Here is a 24,302-nt window from a genome sequence, read left to right as displayed (position 1 = left end):
AAAGCTGCATCTCCGGTCCCTTGGGTCTCCTCTCAGCACGACGAGCGAGGTCCCTCGAATCCAGCGACACCGTCCAAGTGACTCCCACAGTCCAGTGACTCTTCAGCCCGAGTTTGGTGGAGGTAAGTCCTTGCCTCACCTCGCTGGGCTGCATTGCTGGGAACCGCGACTTTGCAAGCTTCTCCGGCCCCTGTGCACTTCCGGCGGAAATCCTGTGTGCACAGCCAAGCCTGGGTCCACGGCACTCTAACCTGCATTGCACGACTTTCTAAGTTGGTCTCCGGCGACGTGGGACTCCTTTGTGCAACTTCGGCGAGCACCGTTTCACGCATCCTCGTAGTGCCTGTTTCTGGCACTTCTCCGGGTGCTACCTGCTTCAGTGAGGGCTCCTTGTCTTGCTCGACGTCCCCTCTCTCTGCAGGTCCAATTTGCGACCTCCTGGTCCCTCCTGGGCCCCAGCAGCGTCGAAAAACGCCAAACGCACGATTTACGTGTAGCAAGGCTTGTTGGCGTCCATCCGGCGGGAAAACACTTCTGCACGACTCTCCAAGGCGTGGGGGATCCATCCTCCAAAGGGGAAGTCTCTAGCCCTTGTCGTTCCTGCAGTATTCACAGTTCTTCAGCCTAGTAAGAGCTTCTTTGCACCAACCGCTGGCATTTCTTGGGCATCTGCCCATCTCCGAGCTGCTTGTGACTTTTGGACTTGGTCCCCTTGTTCCACAGGTACCCTCAGTCAGGAATCCATCGTTGTTGCATTGCTGATTTGTGTTTTCCTTGCATTTTCCCTCTAACACGACTATTTTGTCCTTAGGGAAACTTTAGTGCACTTTGCACTCACTTTTCAGGGTCTTGGGGAGGGTTATTTTTCTAACTCTCACTATTTTCTAATAGTCCCAGCGACCCTCTACAAGGTCACATAGGTTTGGGGTCCATTCGTGGTTCGCATTCCACTTCTGGAGTATATGGTTTGTGTTGCCCCTATCCCTATGTTTCCCCATTGCATCCTATTGTAACTATACATTGTTTGCACTGTTTTCTAAGACTATACTGCATATTTTTGCTATTGTGTATATATATCTTGTGTATATTTCCTATCCTCTCACTGAGGGTACACTCTAAGATACTTTGGCATATTGTCATAAAAATAAAGTACCTTTATTTTTAGTATAACTGTGTATTGTGTTTTCTTATGATATTGTGCATATGACACTAAGTGGTACTGTACTAGCTTCACACGTCTCCTAGTTCAGCCTGAGCTGCTTTGCTAAGCTACCATTATCTATCAGCCTAAGCTGCTAGACACACTATACACTAATAAGGGATAACTGGGCCTGGTGCAAGGTGCAAGTACCCCTTGGTACTCACTACAAGCCAGTCCAGCCTCCTACAGACACACAATTATTAAGTATATGCTCTCTCAGGATTGTGTTATACAGGCTTTCATAATCAGTAACTTTACTGCCATGTAACCACCCCTCCAAGGCCTTCACTGCCTGGTCAATGAAATCAACCCAGTCTTGTGAAGACTCCTTTTTGGTATCTCTGAACTTTATCCTGTACTGTTCAGTGGTTAAGCCATAACCATCCAGGAGTGCATTCTTAAGAACTTGGAAATTGTTAGCATCATTTTCTTTTACAGTAAGGAGCCTATCCCTACCTTTTCCAGTAAATGATAGCCATAGGATAGCAGCCCACTGCTTTTGAGGGACATCCTGTACAGCACAGGCCCTCTCAAGTGCAGCAAACCACTTGTTAATGTCATCCCCCTCCTTGTAAGGGGGAACTATCTTATGCAGATTCCTGGAATCATGCTCTTTTGCAGGATGACTATGGGGAATACTGCTGCTGCCACCATGGGTTTCTAAACCCAACTTCTGTCTTTCCCTCTCTACTTCTAAAGACTGTCTATCCAAATCCAGCTGTTGCTTCTTGAGCTTCAGTCTGGTTTGCTCCACTCTCAATCTATTGAGCTCCCTTTCTAACAATCTGTCATCAGGGTGGGTGGGAGGGACATTTCTAGATACAGAGGTATGATGGGAATGAACAGAAGGAGACCTGTCCCTTACCAAGGGCACCCTAACAGCTTGGCTACCAGCATAATGTGAGAGCACATCATCAGTATGATGTGATTCAACCTCTGTACCAACTATGCTAGACTGTCTAGTAATGGGCAGGCTGAGAAGTTTCTTTCCTGAACCTTTTCCTGGGGGAGTCCCTGGATCAGATTGAGAACCATTAGCTACTTTTTCTACAGATTGGGCACTTATGGCCTTATCCTGTACTCTAAGCATATTAATTAACAGTTCTAAGGAAGGATTCTTCCCTACACTCAAACCTCTCTCTATGCAGAGACTCCTTGCTCCTTTCCAGCTAAGGTGATCATATGCAAGTTTGGACAGTTCAACTTTTTGGCCTGTGCCAGACATTTTTTAGAGAGAGTTAAAGTGATAGACAAAGAGAAAAAAAGTTTTCAGAACTTTTTGGAAAGACAGAAAAAACTTTTTAAACTTTTAAGAACTTTTTGAAAGTTTAGAAGTACTTTTCAGCACTTAGAAAAGAGTGAAAAGAGGAAATGCAAAACTTTTTGGCTATGTGTATATACACTGACCTTGTTTTGTATATTTTTCTCTTATGAAAAGTACAATGACAAGAGTGGTAAGTAGTCTCAAAGCACTTATCCCACCGCTGCACAACCAATGTAGGAGGCTGGACTGGCTTGTAGTGAGTACCAAGGGGTACTTGCACCTTGCACCAGGCCCAGTTATCCCTTATTAGTGTATAGGGTGTCTAGCAGCTTAGGCTGATAGATAATGGTAGCTTAGCAAAGCAGCTCAGGCTGAACTAGGAGACGTGTGAAGCTACTACAGTACCACCTAGTGTCATATGCACAATATCATAAGAAAACACAATACACAGTTATACTAAAAATAAAGGTACTTTATTTTTATGACAATATGCCAAAGTATCTTAGAGTGTACCCTCAGTGAGAGGATAGGAAATATACACAAGATATATATACACAATAGCAAAAATATGCAGTATAGTCTTAGAAAACAGTGCAAACAATGTATAGTTACAATAGGATGCAATGGGGAAACATAGGGATAGGGGCAACACAAACCATATACTCCAAAAGTGGAATGTGAACCACGAATGGACCCCAAACCTATGTGACCTTGTAGAGGGTCGCTGGGACTATTAGAAAATAGTGAGAGTTAGAAAAATAACCCTCCCCAAGACCCTGAAAAGTGAGTGCAAAGTGCACTAAAGTTCCCCTAAGGACAAAATAGTCGTGTTAGAGGGAAAATGCAAGGAAAACACAAATCAGCAATGCAACAACGATGGATTCCTGACTGAGGGTACCTGTGGAAGAAGGGGACCAAGTCCAAAAGTCACAAGCAACTCGGAGATGGGCAGATGCCCAAGAAATGCCAGCGGTTGGTGCAAAGAAGCTCTTACTAGGCTGAAGAACTGTGAATACTGCAGGAACGACAAGGGCTAGAGACTTCCCCTTTGGAGGATGGATCCCCCACGCCTTGGAGAGTCGTGCAGAAGTGTTTTCCCGCCGGATGGACGCCAACAAGCCTTGCTACACGCAAATCGTGCGTTTGGCGTTTTTGGACGCTGCTGGGGCCCAGGAGGGACCAGGAGGTCGCAAATTGGACCTGCTGAGAGAGGGGACGTCGAGCAAGACAAGGAGCCCTCACTGAAGCAGGTAGCACCCGGAGAAGTGCCAGAAACAGGCACTACGAGGATGCGTGAAACGGTGCTCGCCGAAGTTGCACAAAGGAGTCCCACGTCGCCGGAGACCAACTTAGAAAGTCGTGCAATGCAGGTTAGAGTGCCGTGGACCCAGGCTTGGCTGTGCACACAGGATTTCCGCCGGAAGTGCACAGGGGCCGGAGAAGCTTGCAAAGTCGCGGTTCCCAGCAATGCAGCCCAGCGAGGTGAGGCAAGGACTTACCTCCACCAAACTTGGGCTGAAGAGTCACTGGACTGTGGGGGTAACTTGGACGGTGTCGCTGGATTCGAGGGACCTCGCTCGTCGTGCTGAGAGGAGACCCAAGGGACCGGAAATGCAGCTTTTTGGTGCCTGCGGTTGCAGGGGGAAGATTCCGTCGACCCACGGGAGATTTCTTCGGAGCTTCTGGTGCAGAGAGGAGGCAGACTACCCCCACAGCATGCACAAGCAGGAAAACAGTCGAGAAGGCGGCAGGATCAGCGTTACAGAGTTGCAGTAGTCGTCTTTGCTACTATGTTGCAGGTTTGCAGGCTTCCAGCGCGGTCAGCGGTCGATTCCTTATCAGAAGGTGAAGAGGGAGATGCAGAGGAACTCGGCTGAGCTCATGCATTCGTTATCTAAAGTTTCCCCAGAGACAGAGACCCTAAATAGCCAGAAAAGAGGGTTTGGCTACCTAGGAGAGAGGATAGGCTACTAACACCTGAAGGAGCCTATCAGCAGGAGTCTCTGACGTCACCTGGTGGCACTGGCCACTCAGAGCAGTCCTTTGTGCCAGCAGCACCTCTGTTTCCAAGATGGCAGAGGTCTGGAGCACACTGGAGGAGCTCTGGACACCTCCCAGGGGAGGTGCAGGTCAGGGGAGTGGTCACTCCCCTTTCCTTTGTCCAGTTTCGCGCCAGAGCAGGGGCTAAGGGGTCCCTGAACCGGTGTAGACTGGCTTATGCAGAATTGGGCACATCTGTGCCCAAGAAAGCATTTCCAGAGGCTGGGGGAGGCTACTCCTCCCCTGCCTTCACACCATTTTCCAAAGGGAGAGGGTGTCACACCCTCTCTCAGAGGAAGTTCTTTGTTCTGCCATCCTGGGCCAGGCCTGGCTGGACCCCAGGAGGGCAGATGCCTGTCTGAGGGGTTGGCAGCAGCAGCAGCTGCAGTGAAACCCCAGGAAGGGCAGTTTGGCAGTACCAGGGTCTGTGCTACAGACCACTGGGATCATGGGATTGTGCCAACTATGCTAGGATGGCATAGAGGGGGCAATTCCATGATCGTAGACATGTTACATGGCCATATTCGGAGTTACCATTGTGAAGCTACATATAGGTAGTGACCTATATGTAGTGCACGCGTGTAATGGTGTCCCCGCACTCACAAAGTTCAGGGAATTGGCTCTGAACAATGTGGGGGCACCTTGGCTAGTGCCAGGGTGCCCTCACACTAAGTAACTTTGCACCTAACCTTTACCAGGTAAAGGTTAGACATATAGGTGACTTATAAGTTACTTAAGTGCAGTGTAAAATGGCTGTGAAATAACGTGGACGTTATTTCACTCAGGCTGCAGTGGCAGGCCTGTGTAAGAATTGTCAGAGCTCCCTATGGGTGGCAAAAGAAATGCTGCAGCCCATAGGGATCTCCTGGAACCCCAATACCCTGGGTACCTCAGTACCATATACTATGGAATTATAAGGGTGTTCCAGTAAGCCAATGTAAATTGGTAAAAATGGTCACTAGCCTGTTAGTGACAATTTGAAAGTAATGAGAGAGCATAACCACTGAGGTTCTGGTTAGCAGAGCCTCAGTGAGACAGTTAGGCACCACACAGGGAACATATACATGCACACCTATGAGCACTGGGGCCCTGTGTGACAGGGTCCCAGTGACACATACATATAGGCCACAAACCTATGAGCACTGGGGTCCTGACCAGCAGGATCCCAGTGACACATAACAAACATACTGAAACCACAGTGTTTTCACTATGAGCACTGAGGTCTGGCTATCAGGATCCCAGTGAGACAGTGAAAACAGTGACAAACACCCTGACATACACTCACAAACAGGCCAAAAGTGGGGGTAACAAGGCTAGAAAGAGGCTACCTTCTCACAGCAGGTCTCATTTTTATGTAGTTATAACATAACTGGTTAAATATTGTGAAATGTAGAATCCCTTTAGTTGTGTTTAACCACCAGAGGGCGCTCAAGGACAAAATTAAAAAAGAGCTGCTACAACTGAGTAGTTTTATTTTGTACGAACTGGCCCAAGGGCTATAAATAGCTCAGTGGTTCCCAAACTGTGTGCGGCGCCCCTGGCTAGTTTTGATGGCGCACCAGCGAGCCGCGGCGCACAGATTGGGAACCACTGCCGTAGTGCCTTACACATTTTGAGGCCTAGCAAGCCTACTGCAATACTATTACAAACAAGGCCCTTAAAACACAAACGACTCCCAGACGTAAAACAAAAGTCCCATCCATGAAAGAGCTTAAAAATACATTGAATGGTGGTAGAGGTTATTATTTTGGGGTCCCCACTAATCTAGTGTGGAGACCCACAGATGACCTAGACAGAAAAAGTGTGTCGTGCGGAGCGGTTTGGTGGTGGTCTCATTGTCATAAGACCACCACATGCTGAGTTGTGGGCTAAAATGTTTTTAAAAAGAAATGCCCCGCAAAGCATTATGGAGCGAGTTTCCCAAGTGCAGTGAATATTGTAGAATCAGTGTAAGAGGCTGGCTCCTTGTTGCAGTACCTCTCCACTTTTTGCCTGATTTCTGAGTGCAGCTTGGACAGGAGTGCACTGGGATCCTGCTAACCGGGTTCCCAGTGTCAGTGTTCTTTCCTTAAAACATGGTAAAAGTAATTGGATACACCTTTAGCTACCACTATAAGTCCCTAGTAAAAGGTACTAAGGTACCCAGGGCATGGGGTACTATGGGTAAGCCCCTGAGGGCAGCAGCACTGATTGTGCCACCCTCAAGAGTCATGCATCCAGATGCACCCAGCACTGCCATAGCAGGCTGTGTGTCCTGGTGCAAACCTAAAATACAAACTCGACATTGGCACACTCCCTGTGTGCCCTGTCCACCCTACACTGCATATTCTATGGGTAAGTCACCCCTCTAGCATGCCTTCCAGCCCTGAGGCAGGGTGCACCATACTATATGTCAGGGCATAATTGCATGAGCAATATGCCCCCACTGTGTCCTTGTCAAATCTGGGACATAGTGAGTGAACAGAGCAGCCACTTTAATATATGTGCTGGACACTGGTCAATACGAGTTTCGCAGCTACATAATGGCTACTCTGAACCCTGGGTTGTGTGGTATCAAACAACTCAGAATAATAAATCCAAACTGGTACCAATACTGGATTTATTCTAAAAAGTACCCAGGGGTCACCTTAGAGGTGCCCCCTGAAAAAGCTAACTATCCTGGCATGATTGCTGACTGGTTCCATCCAGCCTGCTGCCTCCAGACAGCCAATCCACAAACCTTGGGGGAGAGCCCTGCCTCTCTGGTTTGTGAAACAAAGCCCTTCCTGGGTGGAGGAGCCGACACCCCCTCCCTCAGGAATGTGCAGTGAGCTTCAAAGGGCTGCTGCCCTTGAAATTCGACGGCCAGGTCTGCTGCTAGCAGCAGATGGCGTCCCCCTTTGCAAACCCTGTAGGAAAGTACCATCTTTTTTGGCATGTTGCCCCCATGTTTACCTGTAGGTCAGTATGTTTTTGCCTCTCTCACTGGGATCCTGCTGGTCAGGACCCCAGAGCTAATAATTTATGGCCTAATGCATGTGTTGTCAGTAGTGTTTGACTGTGTGACTGAGGCTCTGCTAACCAGAACCTCAGTGCTTGTGCTCTCTCTGCTTTTAAATGTATCACTATAGGCTAGTGACTTAATTTACCAATCACAATTGTCACACTAGACCCCCCTTATACGTCCCTAGTATATGGTACTGAGGTACCCAGGTCATTGGGGTTCCAGGAGATCCCTATGGGCTGCAGCATTTCTTTTGCCACCCATAAGGAGCTCAGACAAACCCTTTCACAGGACTGCCTTTGCAGCCTGCGTGAAATAGTGCACACACTATTTCACAGCTATTTTTACTGCACTTAAGTAACTTATAAGTCACCTATATGTCTAACCTTCATTTAATGAAGGTTAGGTGCAAAGTTACTAAGCGTGAGGGCACCCTTGCACTAGCCAAGGTGCCCCACATAGTTAAGGGCAAATTCCCAGAACTTTGTGAGTGCGGGGACTCCATTACGCTGATACATCCATACCTGATAAGATAGCAATCCCCCTCTCAGGGCTATTTAGGGTCTCTCCTGTGGGTTTCTCTTCAGATTCTACTTGTGAGTTTCCAGCAGGAATCCTCAGCATCTACTACTTGATCCTCTGGCCCTCGGATCGACCGCAGACCACTCCAGGAACCGCTGTAACAGCAACAAATTATCCAGAAGGGCTATTTTTCCTCTGCAACTTCAGCTCCAACCAGCAACTGCAACAGTTTCCACGTGTGCACACTCTTTGGGACTCCCTGTCTTCACTCTGCACCAGAAAGACCGAAGAAATCTCCCGTGGAGTGACGGAGTCACTTCCCTGCTAAAGCAGGCGCCTTCTGAGTTGAAGACTGGTTCTCTTGGACTCCTCTCACGGCAACGAGCGTGCTCCTTGGAACACAGGTGGTGGACCCCTTCGACACAGACTGTCCTGAGGTCCTGCTGTCCCAATTTGGAGGAGGTAGACCTTGCCTTCCCCGAGCACGACAGTACCCCTGTCCATCGCGTCTTCTTCACCTCCTGAGGCCTCTGTGTACTGTGTGCGTCACTGACTATCACCAGAAAACCACTGCTAGGAGGCGACTCACAGTATCCAGTGGGCGTGTCACTGACAAACACAACAATATAAAGTACCCAGGGGACCCACACACTGTGTGCGTCACTGACAATCACCAGAAAACCACTACTAGGAGGCGAATCACAGTGGGCTTGTCTCTGACAAACACAACAATATAAAGTACCCAGGGGACCCACACACTGTGTGCGTCACTGACAATCACCAGAAAACCACTGCTAGGAGGAGAATCACAGTATCCAGTAGGCGTGTCTCTGACAAACACAACAATATAAAGTACCCGGAGGACCCACACACTGTGTGCGTCACTGACAATCACCAGAAAACCACTTCTAGGAGGCGGATCACAGTATCCAGTGGGCGTGTCTCTGACAAACACAACAATATAAAGTACCCGGAGGACCCACACACTGTGTGCGTCACTGACAATCACCAGAAAACCACTGCTAGGAGGGGAATCACAGTGGGCTTGTCTCTGACAAACACAACAATATAAAGTACCCAGGGGACCCACACACTGTGTGCGTCACTGACAATCACCAGAAAACCACTACTAATAAAGTACCTGGGGGACCCACACACTGTGTTTGTGTCACTGAGGACCACAAGAAAACCACAACTAGGAGGCGAATCACAGTATCCAGTGGGCGTGTTACAGACAAACACAACAATATAAAGTACCTGGGAGACCCACACACTGTGTACATCACTGACAGTCACCAGAAAACCACTAGTAGGAGGCGAATCACAGAATTCAGTGGGTGTGTCACTGACAAACACAACAATATAAAGTACCTGGGAGACCCACACACTGTGTACGTCACTGACAGTCACCAGAAAACCACTACTACGAGGCGAATCACAGTATCCAGTGGGCGTGTCACAGACAAACACAACAATATAAAGTACCTGGGGGACCCACACACTGTGTGCGTCACTGACAATCAGCAGAAAACCACTACTAATAAAGTACCTGGGGGACCCACACACTGTGTTTACGTCACTGACAACCACCAGAAAACCACTACTAATAAAGTACCTGGGGGACCCACACACTGTGTGCGTCACTGACAATCACCAGAAAACCACTACTAGGAGACGAATCACAGTATCCAGTGGGCGTGTCACTGACAAACACAACAATATAAAGTACCTGGGGGACCCACACACTGTGTGCGTCACTGACAATCACCAGAAAACCACTACTAATAAAGTACCTGGGGGACCCACACACTGTGTTTACGTCACTGACAACCACCAGAAAACCACTACTAATAAAGTACCTGGGGGACCCACACACTGTGTTTACGTCACTGACAACCACCAGAAAACCACTACTAATAAAGTACCTGGGGGACCCACACACTGTGTTTACGTCACTGACAACCACCAGAAAACCACTACTAATAAAGTACCTGGGGGACCCACACACTGTGTTTACGTCACTGACAATCACCAGAAAACCACTACTAGGAGACAAATCACAGTATCCAGTGGGCGTGTCACTGACAAACACTAAATTGAAGAAAGAACCTCAGGAAGGCATTGGAACAGACATAAGTACCTCAGGGAGACCATGAATATGGTATCTCACTTTCTTTAAATTAAGGAGCAGGGGATTCAGACCTCTATCCAGACTGGAAAATCTTCACCCGATACAAGAAAAGCTGAAATCCTGTCAGCGAGTCCTTTGTTGCAGACGGAAAAAAAAAACTCTCCCCAATTGCAGTGGAGGAAGTCAGCTTTGCAATGAGCAGGGTGACGAGAGATACTCTGCCCCCCGCAGGGAAGGTTGAAATCTTGTCAGCTTCGAGTCAGCAGTGGACCCTTTGGTGAAGACGGGAGCCACCCCACCGAAATCAGGAGTCTTGTTGGCCTATGATAGGCAGTGCCGGTCGATCACGGAAAGCAGGAAATGTCATAGGGCTGTCCAATATAGATGCAGGCAGCTCTGTTAAACGTAAGAGGGTGGACATCAAAGCAGAGGTTTGGAGAATGCTCAACAAGGGTACACAGAACCTGAGTACCGGAGACGAGAGGATTGTATCCAAAGGGGAGGAAATATTTAGGCTACCTCATATATAGCCGATAACTCCTCACCAAATTTGGTAATGCAATTGATAAAATGACTGAAGAAACGCGTCTATTTGTCTCCTCCTACCTCTCTCACAACCATTGTCGCCACCTAGGAAAGGCGGCATAACATTCCAATGGAGCGTACAATAAGGTAACAGTGGAGGGAGGAAACAGGAGGGGAGGGAATGGTATCTACCATGTATGCAACAATAAAAGTTATTATACCAACCCAGTTTTTGGCTGTCCCTGTATCCACAACAACTTCAGAGACAGAAGTCTGGTAGAACGAATCTGAACTTTCAGCAACCAGACAGTAGATGCACACAAAGGGCCTGATTCACAAAAGTAAACTTACACGTCTGTGTAAGTTTAAGCTTTTTTAATATTCACAAAACTGCATTTTAATACTAAGGGCCTGATTTAGATATTGATGGAGAGATTACTCTGTCACAACGGGAACGGATATCCCGTCCGCTGAAATCTAAATCCCCAACGTCCACGTTATTTCACAGCCATTTACCACTGCACATAAGTAACTTATAAGTCACCTATATGTCTAACCCTCACTTGGTGAAGGTTGGGTGCTAAGTTACTTAGTGTGTGGGCACCCTGGCACTAGCCAAGGTGCCCCCACATTGTTCAGGGCAAATTCCCCAGACTTTGTGAGTGCGGGGATACAATTACACGTGTGCACTACATATAGGTCACTACTTATATGTAGCGTCACAATGGTAACTCCGAACATGGCCATGTAACGTGTCTAGGATCATGGAATTGTCACCCCAATACCATTCTGGTATTGGGGGTACAATTCCATGCATCCCCGGGTCTCCAGCATAGAACCCGGGTACTGCCAAACTAACTTTCCGGGGTCTCCACTGCAGCTACTGCTGCTGCCAACCCCTCAGACAGGTTTCTGCCCCCCTGGGGCCTGGGCAGTCTGGTCCCAAGAAGGCAGAACAAAGGATTTCGTCTGAGAGAGGGTGTTACACCCTCTCCCTTTGGAAATAGGTGTGAAGGGCCTGGGAGGAGTAGCCTCTCCTGGCATCTGGAAATGCTTTCAAGGGCACAGATGGTGCCCTCTCTGCATAAGCCAGTCTACACCGCTTCAGGGATCCCCCCAGCCCTGCTCTGGCGCGAAACTGGACAAAGGAAAGGGGAGTGACCACTCTCCTGTCCATCACCACCCCAGGGGTGGTGCCCAGAGCTCCTCCAGTGTGTCCCAGACCACTGCCATCTTGGATGCAGAGGTGTGAGGACACAATGGATTGCTCTGAGTGGCCAGTGCCAGCAGGTGATGTCAGAGACCCCTCCTGATGCTTACCTTTCTCAGTAGCCAATCCTCCTCTGTGGGCTATTTAGGGTCTCTCCTGTGGGTATCTCACCAGATAACAAATGCAAGAGCTCACCAGAGTTCCTCTGCACTTACCTCTTGGGCCTCTGACTGCTCCAGGACGTCTGCATAACCGCAACAAAGTAGCAAGAAGACTACCAGCAACATTGTAGTGCCTCATCCTGCCGGCTTTCTCGACTGTTTCCTGGTTATGCATGCTCTGAGGGCTGTCTGCCTCCACCCTGCACTGGAAGCCAAGAAGAAATCTCTCATGGGTCGACGGAATCTTCCCCCGCTAGCGCAGACACCAAACTGATGAGGGGTGAAACCCGAAACCGGTCCCAGGATGCTTGTTTCCAGTCCAGGGAAGACCTGACCTGGCAGTTCGGGCTGGACTGTTCCCATGGGGAACAGGGTCAAGACTGATTTGCATATGGGTGGGTCCAAACTGGAATGGCATGGGCATCAAAACAAACGATGGATTTAGGCCCAGATCTCTGTACTGGGGGTGAATGTTTGACATTGTTCAGCATTCCGTCCATCACTTATTCTTTTTGCATAAACAGACAGATGGACATCAGTGTATAGGCACCACACCTGCCATATAGACACATGGACATCAGCATAACCTGCCACAAAGAGATACCAAGCATTCAACACAAAGGCACTGCACCTGCCACAAAAAGACGCCTGAGCATTCTGCACAAAGGCACGGCACCTGCCACAAAGAGACACATGGAGATCCAGCATGAATGCACAACACCTGCCACAGAGACACATGAACATCCAGCAAAAAGGCATCACACCTGCCACAGAGACTGATGGACATCCGGCATAAAGGTACCACACTGGTCACAAAGAGACACATGGACATCAGCATAAAGGCATCACGCCTGCCACGAAGAGACACATGAGCATTCAGCACAAAGGCACCTCACCTGGCACAAAAAGACAAATCGACATCCAGCATAAATGCACCACACGTGCACAAGAGACACATGGACATCCAGAATAAAGGCACCACACATGCCACAAAGAGACACATGGACATCCATGCATCACACCTGCAACAGAGACACATGGACATCAGGATAAATGCAAAAATGCAAAAACACCTGTCACAGAGACACATGGACATCCAGCATAGAGGCACCACACCTGCTACAAAGAGACACACGGACATCAGCACAAAGGCACCACAGCTGCTACAGAGACACGTGGACATTCAGCATAAAGGGACCACACCTGCTACAAAGAGACGCATAGACATCAGCACAAAGGCACCACACCTGCTACAGAGACATGTGGACATTCAGCATAAAGGGACCACACCTTCTACAGTGACACATGAACATCCAGCATAAAGGCACCACACCTGCTACAGAGAGACACATGGACATCCAGCATAAAGGCTCCACACCTGCCATAAAGAGACACATGAACATCAGCATAAAGGGACCACACCTGCTAAAGAGACACCTGAACATGCAGCATAAAGGCACCTCACCTGCTACAGAGACACATGGACATCCAGCATAAAGGCACCCCACCTGGGCACAGAGACACATGGACATCCAGCATGAAGGTACCATACCTGCTACAGAGACACATGGACATCAGTACAAAGGCACCACACCTGCTACAAAAAGACACATGGACACCCAGCATAAAGGCTTAACAACTGCCATAGAGAGACACCTGAGCATTCTGCACAAAGGCACTAACTTGCCACAGAGAAACATGGACATTCATGATAAATGAACCACACCCACCACAAAAAGGCTTTCTGAATAATGGAAAGAAATCCACCATGTCCATCACAGAGACACATGGATATCCACGATAAAGGCAACAGACCCGCCACAAAGAGACACATGGACATCCAGCATAGTGTCACCACACCTGCTACAGAGGCACATGGGCATCCAGCATAAAGGCACCGCACCTGCTACAGAGACACATGGAAATCCGGGATAATGTCACCACACCTGCTACAGAGACACATGGACATACAGCATAAAGGCACCACACCTGGCATAAAGAGACACATGGACATACAGGATAAAGGCATTGTTAAAAATGGGGTATTTGGTTGGCAGCCAGGTTAATCCCTGTCCAAGCAAGGACCCTCACTCTAGTCAGGGTAAAGGAGAATCACCCTCAGCTAACCCCCGCTCACCACCTTGGTAGCTTTGCATGAGCAGGCAGGCTTAACTTCAGAGTGCTAGGTGTAGAGTATTTGTACCAACACACACAGTAATTTAAGGAAACACTACAAAATGACACAACACAGGTTTAGGAAAATAGAAAATATTTATCAAAACAAACCAAAACCAAAACAACAAAATCCACCATACACAAGTCAAGTTATCAATTAAAAAAACAAAAAGAGTCTTCATGTGATTTTAAACACAAAGCTAACGCTGTTAGCGTGGAAATATACCCAGGTGCGTCAAAAATAACCCCGAACGGGCGAGTATGCGTCAAAAGGGGCTTGCGATGCGGTGATATCACTCACGAGCAAGACAGTGCGGCATTTCTCCTTTGGTCGGGTCAGCGTGTGTCATTTCTTCTCCCCGCAGGAGAGCAACACGTTGATCCGAACAGCACTCTCGGGTCCGGGCAGGCCTTGCGTCACTTTTACATGCCCAGCGATGTTTGCTTCGGAAATCCTGCCACACGATGATTTGAAAACCACGCACCGCGGGTTGCGATCTCACCAGCCTCCATCAGCGATGCTGCGCATCGTTTCTCCAGCCGCGAGTGTCGATTTTTCAGCTGCATCTCGGAGTTGCACTGATATTTTTCCCGCACGGCGGTCTGTGTGTGGATTTCTTACTCTTGTTCTGCCAGCTTCTCCTATCGGGGTCCCAGGAGCTGGGTGGGCACCACTTGGCAGGGTAGGAGTCTCAGGAGAGGCTCTAGATGCTGGCAGAGAGAAGTCTTTGCTGTCCCTGAGACTTCAACAACAGAAGGCAAGTTCAGTTTCAGGCCCTTGGGGAGTTCTTCACAAGAAGGAAGGCACACAAAGTCCAGTCTTTGTCCTCTTGCACAGGCAGAAGCAGCAACTGCAGGATAGCTCCACAGTCACAGGTAGGGCAGCTCTTCTTCCTCAGCTCTTCTCCAGGCAGAGGTTCCTCTTGGTTTCCAGAAGTGTTCTAAAGTCTGTGGTTTTGGGTGCCCTTCTTATACCCATTTTGCCCCTTGAAGTAGGCTTACTTCAAAGGAAAGTCTCTCTTGTTTGTGAGATCCTGTCTTGCCCAGGCCAGACCCCAGACACTCACCAGGGGGTTGGAGACTGCATTGTGTGAGGTCAGGCACAGCCCTTTCAGGTGTGAGTGACCACTCCTCCACTCCCTCCTAGCACAGATGGCTCATCAGGATATGCAGGCTACACTCCAGCTCCCTTTGTGTCACTGTCTAGTGAGAGGTGCAACTTGCGCAACTGTCAAACTGACCCAGACAGGGAATCCACAAACAGGCAGAGTCACAGAAATGGTTTAAGCAAGAAAATGTTCACTTTCTAAAAAAGTGGCATTTTCAAACACACAATCTTAAAATCAACTTTACTAAAAGATGTATTTTTAAATTGTGAATTCAGATACCCCAAACTCCACATGTCTATCCACTCCCAAAGGGAATCTACACTTTAATCATATTTAAAGGCAGCCCCCGTGTTAAGCTATGAGAGGGATAGGTTTTGCAACAGTGAAAACCGAATTTAGCAGTATTTCACTTTTAGGACATATACAACACATTAGTATATGTTCTACCTTAAACATACACTGCACTCTGCCCATGGGGCTACCTAGGGCCTACCTTAGGGGTGCCTTAAATGTAAGAAAAGGGAAGATTTAGGCCTGACAAGTGGGTACACTTGGCAAGTCGAATTTGCAGTTTACAACTGCACACACAGGCACTGCAATGGCAGGTCTGAGCCATGGTTACAGGGATCCTAATGTGGGTGGCACAACCAGTGCTGCAGGCCCACTAGTAGCATTTGATTGACAGGCCCTGAGCACCCCTAGCTCACTGTACTAGGGACTTACCAGTAAATCAAATATGCCAACCATGGATGGACCAATTACGTACACATTTTGTATAGGAGCACTTGCACTTTAGCACTGGTTAGCAGTGGTAAAGTGCCCAGAGTAGCAAAAACAGAGTCCAGTACACATCAACAACCTGGGAAACAGAGGCAAAAAGTTAAGGGAGACCACGCCAACGGTGAAAAGTCTAACATGCATCATACCTGCACAGAGACATACAAACATCAGCATAAAGGCACCACACCTTCCACAAAGAGACAACTGAGCATTCAGCACAAAGGCACAACACTAGACACAAAGAGACACCTGCATTCAGCAGAAAGGCACCACACTTGCCACAAAGAGACACCTGAGCATTCAGCAGAAAGGCACCACACCTGCCACAAAGAGACACCTGAGCATTCAGCAGAAAGGCACCACACCTGCCACAAAGAGACACCTGAGCATTCAGCAGAAAGGCACCACACTTGCCACAAAGAGACACCTGAGCATTCTGGACAAAAGCATCACACTGTCATAAAGAGACAGATGGACTTCAGCGTAAAGGCACCACACCCGCCACATAGACACATGGACATCGGCATAAAGGCACCACACCTGCCACAAAGAGATACCAAGCATTCAGCACAAAGGCACCGCACCTGCCACAAAAAGATGCCTAAGCATTCAGCACAAAGGCACAGCACCTGCCACAAAGAGACACATGGACATCCAGCATAAAGGCATCACACCTGCCACAGAGACTGATGGGCATCCGGCATAAAGGCATCACACCTGCCACAGGGACTGATGGGCATCCGGCATAAAGGTACCTCACCGGTCACAAATAGACACAAGGACATCAGCATAAAGGCATCATGCATGCCACAAAAAGACACATGAGCATTCAGCACAAGAGCACCACACCAGCCACAAAAAGACACATGGAAATCCAGCATAAATGCATCACACTTGCACAAAGAGATACAGGGACATCCAGAATAAAAGCACCACACCTCCCACAAAGAGACACATGGACATCAGGATAAATGCAAAAATACCTGTCACAGAGACACATAGACACCCAGCATAGAGGTACCACACCTGCTACAGAGACACATGAACATCAGCATAAAGGCATCACACCTGCTATAGAGACACATGGACACCAGCATAAAGGCACCACACCTGCTACAAAGAGACACATGGACATCAGCATAAAGGCACCACAGCTGCTACAGAGACACGTGGACATCAGCATAAAGGCATCACACCTGCTACAGAGACAATGTATATCAGCATAAAGGCACCACACCTGCTACAGAGACACATGGACATCCAGCATAAAGTAACAACGCCTGCTACAGAGACACATGGACATCAGCATAAAAGCATCACACCTGCCACAGAGACACATGGACATCAGCACAAAGGCACCACACCTGCCACAGAGACACATGGACATCCAGCATAAAGTAACAACGCCTGCTACAGAGACACATGGACATCAGCATAAAAGCATCACACCTCCCACAGAGACACATGGACATCAGCATAAAGGTACCACACCTGTTACAGAGACAGATGGACATCAGCATAAAGGTACCACACCTGTTACAGAGACAGATGGACATCAGCATAAAGGCACCGCACCTGCTACAGAGACACATGGACACCAGCATAAAGGCACCACACCTGCTACAAAGAGACACATGGACATCAGCATAAAGGCACCACAGCTGCTACAGAGACACGTGGACATCAGCATAAAGGCATCACACCTGCTACAGAGACAATGTATATCAGCATAAAGGCACCACACCTGCTACAGAGACACATGGACATCCACCATAAAGTAACAACGCCTGCTACAGAGACACATGGACATCAGCATAAAAGCATCACACCTGCCACAGAGACACATGGACATCAGCACAAAGGCACCACACCTGCCACAGAGACACATGGACATCCAGCATAAAGTAACAACGCCTGCTACAGAGACACATGGACATCAGCATAAAAGCATCACACCTCCCACAGAGACACATGGACATCAGCATAAAGGTACCACACCTGTTACAGAGACAGATGGACATCAGCATAAAGGTACCACACCTGTTACAGAGACAGATGGACATCAGCATAAAGGCTCCGCACCTGCTACAGAGGCACATGGACATCAGCACAAAGGCATCATACCTGCTACAAAGAGACACATGGACATTCAGCATAAAGGCACCTCACCTGCTACAAAGAGACACATGGACATCCAGCATAAAGGCACCTCACCTGCTACAAAGAGACACATGGACATCCAGCATAAAGGCACCTCACCTGCTACAAAGAGACACATGGACATCCAGCATAAAGGCATCATACCTGCTACAGAGACACAGGGACATCAGCATAAAGGCATCATACCTGCTACAAAGAGACACATGGACATCCAGCATAAAGGCACCTCACCTGCTACAAAGAGACACATGGACATCCAGCATAAAGGCACCTCACCTGCTACAAAGAGACACATGGACATCAGCACAAAGGCATCATACCTGCTACAAAGAGACACATGGACACCAGCATAAAGGCACCTCACCTGCTACAAAGAGACACATGGACATCCAGCATAAAGGCACCTCACCTGCTACAAAGAGACACATGGACATCCAGCATAAAGGCACCTCACCTGCTACAAAGAGACACATGGACATCCAGCATAAAGGCATCATACCTGCTACAGAGACACAGGGACATCAGCATAAAGGCATCATACCTGCTACAAAGAGACACATGGACATCCAGCATAAAGGCACCTCACCTGCTACAAAGAGACACATGGACATCCAGCATAAAGGCACCTCACCTGCTACAAAGAGACACATGGACATCAGCACAAAGGCATCATACCTGCTACAAAGAGACACATGGACATCCAGGATAAAGGCACCTCACCTGCTACAAAGAGACACATGGACATCCAGCATAAAGGCACCTCACCTGCTACAAAGAGACACATGGACATCCAGCATAAAGGCACCTCACCTGCTACAGAGGCACAGGGACATCAGCATAAAGGCACCACTCCTGCTACAGAGACACATGGGCATCAGCATAAAGGCACCGCACCTGCTACAGAGACACAGGGACATCAGCATAAAGGCACCGCACCTGCTACAGAGACACATGGACATCAGCATAAAGGCACCACACCTGCTACAGAGACACATGGACATCAGCATAAAGGCACCGCACCTGCTACAGAGACACATGGGCATCAGCATAAAGGCACCACACCTGCCATAAAGAGACACATGGACATCAGCATAAATGTACCACACCTGTTACAGAGACAGATGGACATCAGCATAAAGGCACCACACCTGCTACAGAGACACATGGACATCAGCATAAAGGCACCGCACCTGGGCACAGAGACACAGGGACATCAGCATAAAGGCACCACACCTGCTGCAGAGACACATGGACATCAGCATAAAGGCACCACACCTGCTACAGAGACACATGGACATCAGCATAAAGGCACCGCACCTGCTACAGAGACACATGGGCATCAGCATAAAGGCACCACACCTGCCATAAAGAGACACATGGACATCAGCATAAAGGTACCACACCTGTTACAGAGACAGATGGACATCCAGCATGAAGGTACCACACCTGCTACAGAGACACATGGACATCAGCATAAAGACACCACGCCTGCGACAAAGAGACACATGGACATCAGCATAAAGGCACCACACCTGCTACAGAGACACATGGACATCAGCATAAAGGCACCACACCTGCTACAGAAACACATGAACATCAGCATAAAGGCACCACACCTGCCACAAAGAGACACATGGACATCAGCACAAAGGCATCATACCTGCTACAGAGACACAGGGACATCAGCATAAAGGCACCACATCTGCTACAGAGACACATGGACATCAGCATAAAGGCACCGCACCTGCTACAGAGACACAGGGACATCAGCATAAAGGCACCGCACCTGCTACAGAGACACATGGGCATCAGCATAAAGGCACCGCACCTGCTACAGAGACACATGGACATCAGCATAAAGGCACTGCACCTGCTACAGAGACACAGGGACATCAGCATAAAGGCACCGCACCTGCTACAGAGACACATGGACATCAGCATAAAGGCACCACACCTGCTACAGAGACACATGGACACCAGCATAAAGGCACTGCACCTGCTACAGAAACACATGAACATCAGCATAAAAGCACCGCACCTGTGCAGAGACACATGGACATCAGCATAAAGGCACCACACCTGCCACAAAGAGACATATGGACATCAGCACAAAGGCATCATACCTGCTACAGAGACACAGGGACATCAGCATAAAGGCACCACACCTGCTACAGAGACACAGGGACATCAGCATAAAGGCACCACACCTGCTACAGAGACACAGGGACATCAGCATAAAGGCACCGCACCTGCTACAGAGACACATGGACATCAGCATAAAGGCACCACACCTGCTACAGAGACACATGGACACCAGCATAAAGGCACCACACCTGCTACAGAGACACATGGACACCAGCATAAAGGCACCACACCTGCTACAGAGACACATGGACATCAGCATAAAGACACCGCACCTGCTACAGAGACACAGGGACATCAGCATAAAAGCACCGCACCTGCTACAGAGACACATGGACACCAGCATAAAGGCACCACACCTGCTACAGAGACACAGGGACATCAGCATAAAAGCACCGCACCTGCTACAGAGACACATGGACATCAGCATAAAGGTACCGCACCTGGGCACAGAGACACATGGACATCCAGCATAAAGACACCACACCTGCTACAGAGACACATGGACACCAGCATAAAGGCACCACACCTGCTACAGAGACATGTGGACATCAGCATAAAGGCACCGCACCTGGGCACAGAGACACATGGACACCAGCATAAAGGCACCACACCTGCTACAGAGACACATGGACACCAGCATAAAGGCACCACACCTGCTACAGAGACATGTGGACATCAGCATAAAGGCACCGCACCTGCTACAGAGACACAGGGACATCAGCATAAAGGCACCACGCCTGCGACAAAGAGACACATGGACATCAGCAGAGAGGCATCACACCTGCAACAAAGAGACACATGGACATCAGCATAAAGGGACCACACCTACGACAAAGAGACACATGGACATCCAGCATAGAGGCATCACACCTGCGACAAAAAGACACATGGACATCAGCACAAAGGCACCACACCTGCTACAGAGACACGTGGACATTCAGCATAAAGGCATCACGCCTGCCCTAAAAAGACACATGGGCATCCAGCATAAAGGGACCACACCTGTCACAGAGACACATGGGCACCAGCATAAAGACACCACGCCTGCGACAAAGAGACACATGGACATCAGCATAGAGGCATCACACCTGCGACAAAGAGCCACATGGACATCAGCATAGAGGCATCACACCTGCGACAAAGAGACACATGGACATCAGCAAAAAGGGGCCACACCTGCGACAAAGAGACACATGGACATCAGCACAAAGACACCACACCTGCTACAGAGACACATGGACATTCAGCATAAATGCATCACGCCTGCCATAAAAAGACACATGGGCATCCAGCATAAAGGGACCTAACCTGTCACAAAGACACATGGACATCAGCATAAAGACACCAAGCCTGCGACAAAGAGACACATGGACATCATGATAGAGGCATCACACCTGCAACAAAGAGACACATGGACATCAGCAGAGAGGCATCACACCTGCAACAAAGAGACACATGGACATCAGCATAAAGGGACCACACCTGCAACGAAGAGACAGACGGACATCAGCATAGAGTCATCACACCTGCGACAAAGAGACACATGGACATCAGCATAGAGGCATCACACCTGTGACAAAGAGACAGACGGACATCAGCATAAAGGGACCACACCTGCTACAGAGACAATGTATATCAGCATAGAGGCATCACACCTGACACATAGACACAGATCCTCCAGTGCATATCAGGTTACTGATGTGGCACTAGAGCTCCCTCTGCCCGTACCTCATTGCCATGGATATTCGCAATGTACTTGAAGTCAGGAACACCAACTCGATGAATTCTTGGAGTAAGACCAATAATCATGACCCAAAGGGGGACCCCTGAAACACAAAGCATGCAAGACTGAGGTCAATGCCAAACACAAAGCATGAAATGTGCACCCCTAAACACAAAGTACCAAAGACTGCCAGGGTACTTCCAAAAACAGAGCATGAAAGATTCTAAGGACATAACTAAAGACGACATGGGAAATCTGAGGGCACCCCAAAACTAAAACATGGAAAACTATAAATCACTGCTGAACAGAAAGAACGGAAGGGCACTGCATGCTCAAACTAAGGTGTAGAAGAGAGGGCACCCCAAAGCATAGCCGTGTAAGGAACGGTGAAGGCCCTCTAAAACAAGAGAGCAGAGAGCAGCCCCTCCAACCAATGCAGTGAAGGCAGTGGGTGGGCACAGTACACAGGGGAGGCAGAAGGAACATGTCACAACAGACAGAAGCGGGGCGCTCCAGTTGCATCACACAATGAAAGGTAAAGTACATCTGCTGGATAAAGAGCATGGAATGCCCTTCCCCCTCTGCCCCCCATACACATGCGGCCTCCCTCTTACCTTGCACAGATTCACCGATAGAATGCACGTGGCTGATGGACGAGTGTTCTTGGTTCAGGCTTTTGAGGATAGACTCCAGCTCTTGCTGTGAGTGATAAACAAACTCCAAGCTTCCAGCCTGGTTGTGCCCTCTGAGAACCCAATGGCAGAGCACCAGGCCGACGAGCAGCCACCAAGACAGGAAGTGAGCTATCGGCATCCTGCAAAAGACACGCAAAACCTCTTGAAAAGGACCTCAGAGGATAATTCAGCGTTACTCTATACAGGTCAAATTGTCTCTTTAACTACTTCTTGAAGTTCTCATTTCCACTCGTCGTGAGGTGGTCACCTGTAAGTTAAGTAGGGAGCTTAAAGGTGGGGTGAAGTTTACTCTAGAACATCCCACAAGGGAGGTCCAACCATGCCGTGCTTTACCTAGCCTGGTGTTTCCCACACCATATTTACGATGCCGCAGAAACGCATGCGGGCTAGGCAGCCACATCTACTGCAATACAGAACCTCACACATAAGACAAGGTGCCCTCAGGGCATGAGCAGGTCCCCTATACCTCTGCAAGACATATTTGTTGTGTCAGTGACTCCCCCTCCCCCAAGATACTCAGGACATGGAGCTTCATTGAACAAGATACTTTTAATGATGTCTCATAAAGTCACAAAATCTTGGTACAATTGAGGAGCACTAAGTCACAGTGACTCAACTATGGGGCTTGTGCTTTCTGGAGAGGACTCGTCTGCATTTGGGCACCTCTGCATCACCTCTGTGTCTCATCTCGAACACAGGGAAAGATGGCACTTCAGAAGCGATGCTGGGATCAGGCGGAAGGTGGGACTCTACATCCCCCTCAACATAAAATATAAACCCCGTTCGGTCCATGACAGTGGTAAGAGGATCTGAGGGCCTAATGTTTCTGCGAGAGGATGCAGCAGAAGGAACAAAAGGTAAGGGGAAGAAGATAGAAAATTAAGAGACTTGTTGGGAGGAAGGGAAGAAAGAACAGCAAAGAACTTTCCAGGAATTAAGGTAGCACAAGAGATTGATTTATAGTTCTGAGATCAGCTTTGCAGGTATCATCTCAAACAGCTGTGAATTCTTCTTTCCAGAGACAGTTAACAGGGATCACCCTGGTGTGTACAGACATGTGGTGAGTTCCGGGTGATGTCATGATCACTCCGCTATGCTGCAACCACTGAACTCTAGATGTCAGCGATTAGGTGGGGCTGAGGCTCATAGGTAGGATCAATCTTATCAGTCCCTCTGTATTTGACCTGCACCAGGTCTCCTTGACCCAGACTAGACATTTCAGCTTGTCATCGTCTGTTTGCACACAGTCTCGTTTCTTCATTCCTTACTACATCCCAAGACACTGCTTCAACCCACGGACAAGGATCAGGTTCCACTTGAAAGATTTTTTTGTTCTGAGTTTCCTCCCGAACATTAATTCAGCGGTGTGGCAGTGGTGCTGTGGAGTGTGTCCCTATTGTCACGCAGAATTTGGCAGAGAACTTTGGATATTGAAGATTGGATCATCTTGGCAAACTGAAGAGCTTTTGTTAGGGAGG

General features: G+C 48.6%; 1 protein-coding gene across 1 annotated transcript in view; it reads right to left on the bottom strand.

Annotated features, from left to right (window-relative positions):
* Positions 1-22,942, bottom strand: part of LOC138302240 (carboxypeptidase M-like) — an 87,232-nt gene extending 64,290 nt beyond the window's left edge. The window contains exons 1-2 of the mRNA XM_069242559.1: positions 22,744-22,942; positions 22,135-22,232 (exon numbers count right to left, since the gene is read on the bottom strand). Of these exons, the coding sequence (XP_069098660.1) occupies positions 22,135-22,232; positions 22,744-22,942 (297 nt within the window). The remainder of the gene's footprint in view (positions 1-22,134; positions 22,233-22,743) is intronic.
* Between the last annotated feature and the right edge of the window lie 1,360 nt (positions 22,943-24,302).

This window comes from Pleurodeles waltl, chromosome 6 (genome assembly GCF_031143425.1).
Source record: "Pleurodeles waltl isolate 20211129_DDA chromosome 6, aPleWal1.hap1.20221129, whole genome shotgun sequence".
Classification (NCBI taxonomy): Eukaryota; Metazoa; Chordata; class Amphibia; order Caudata; family Salamandridae; genus Pleurodeles; species Pleurodeles waltl.
This window is presented reverse-complemented; position numbering and strand designations above follow the sequence as displayed.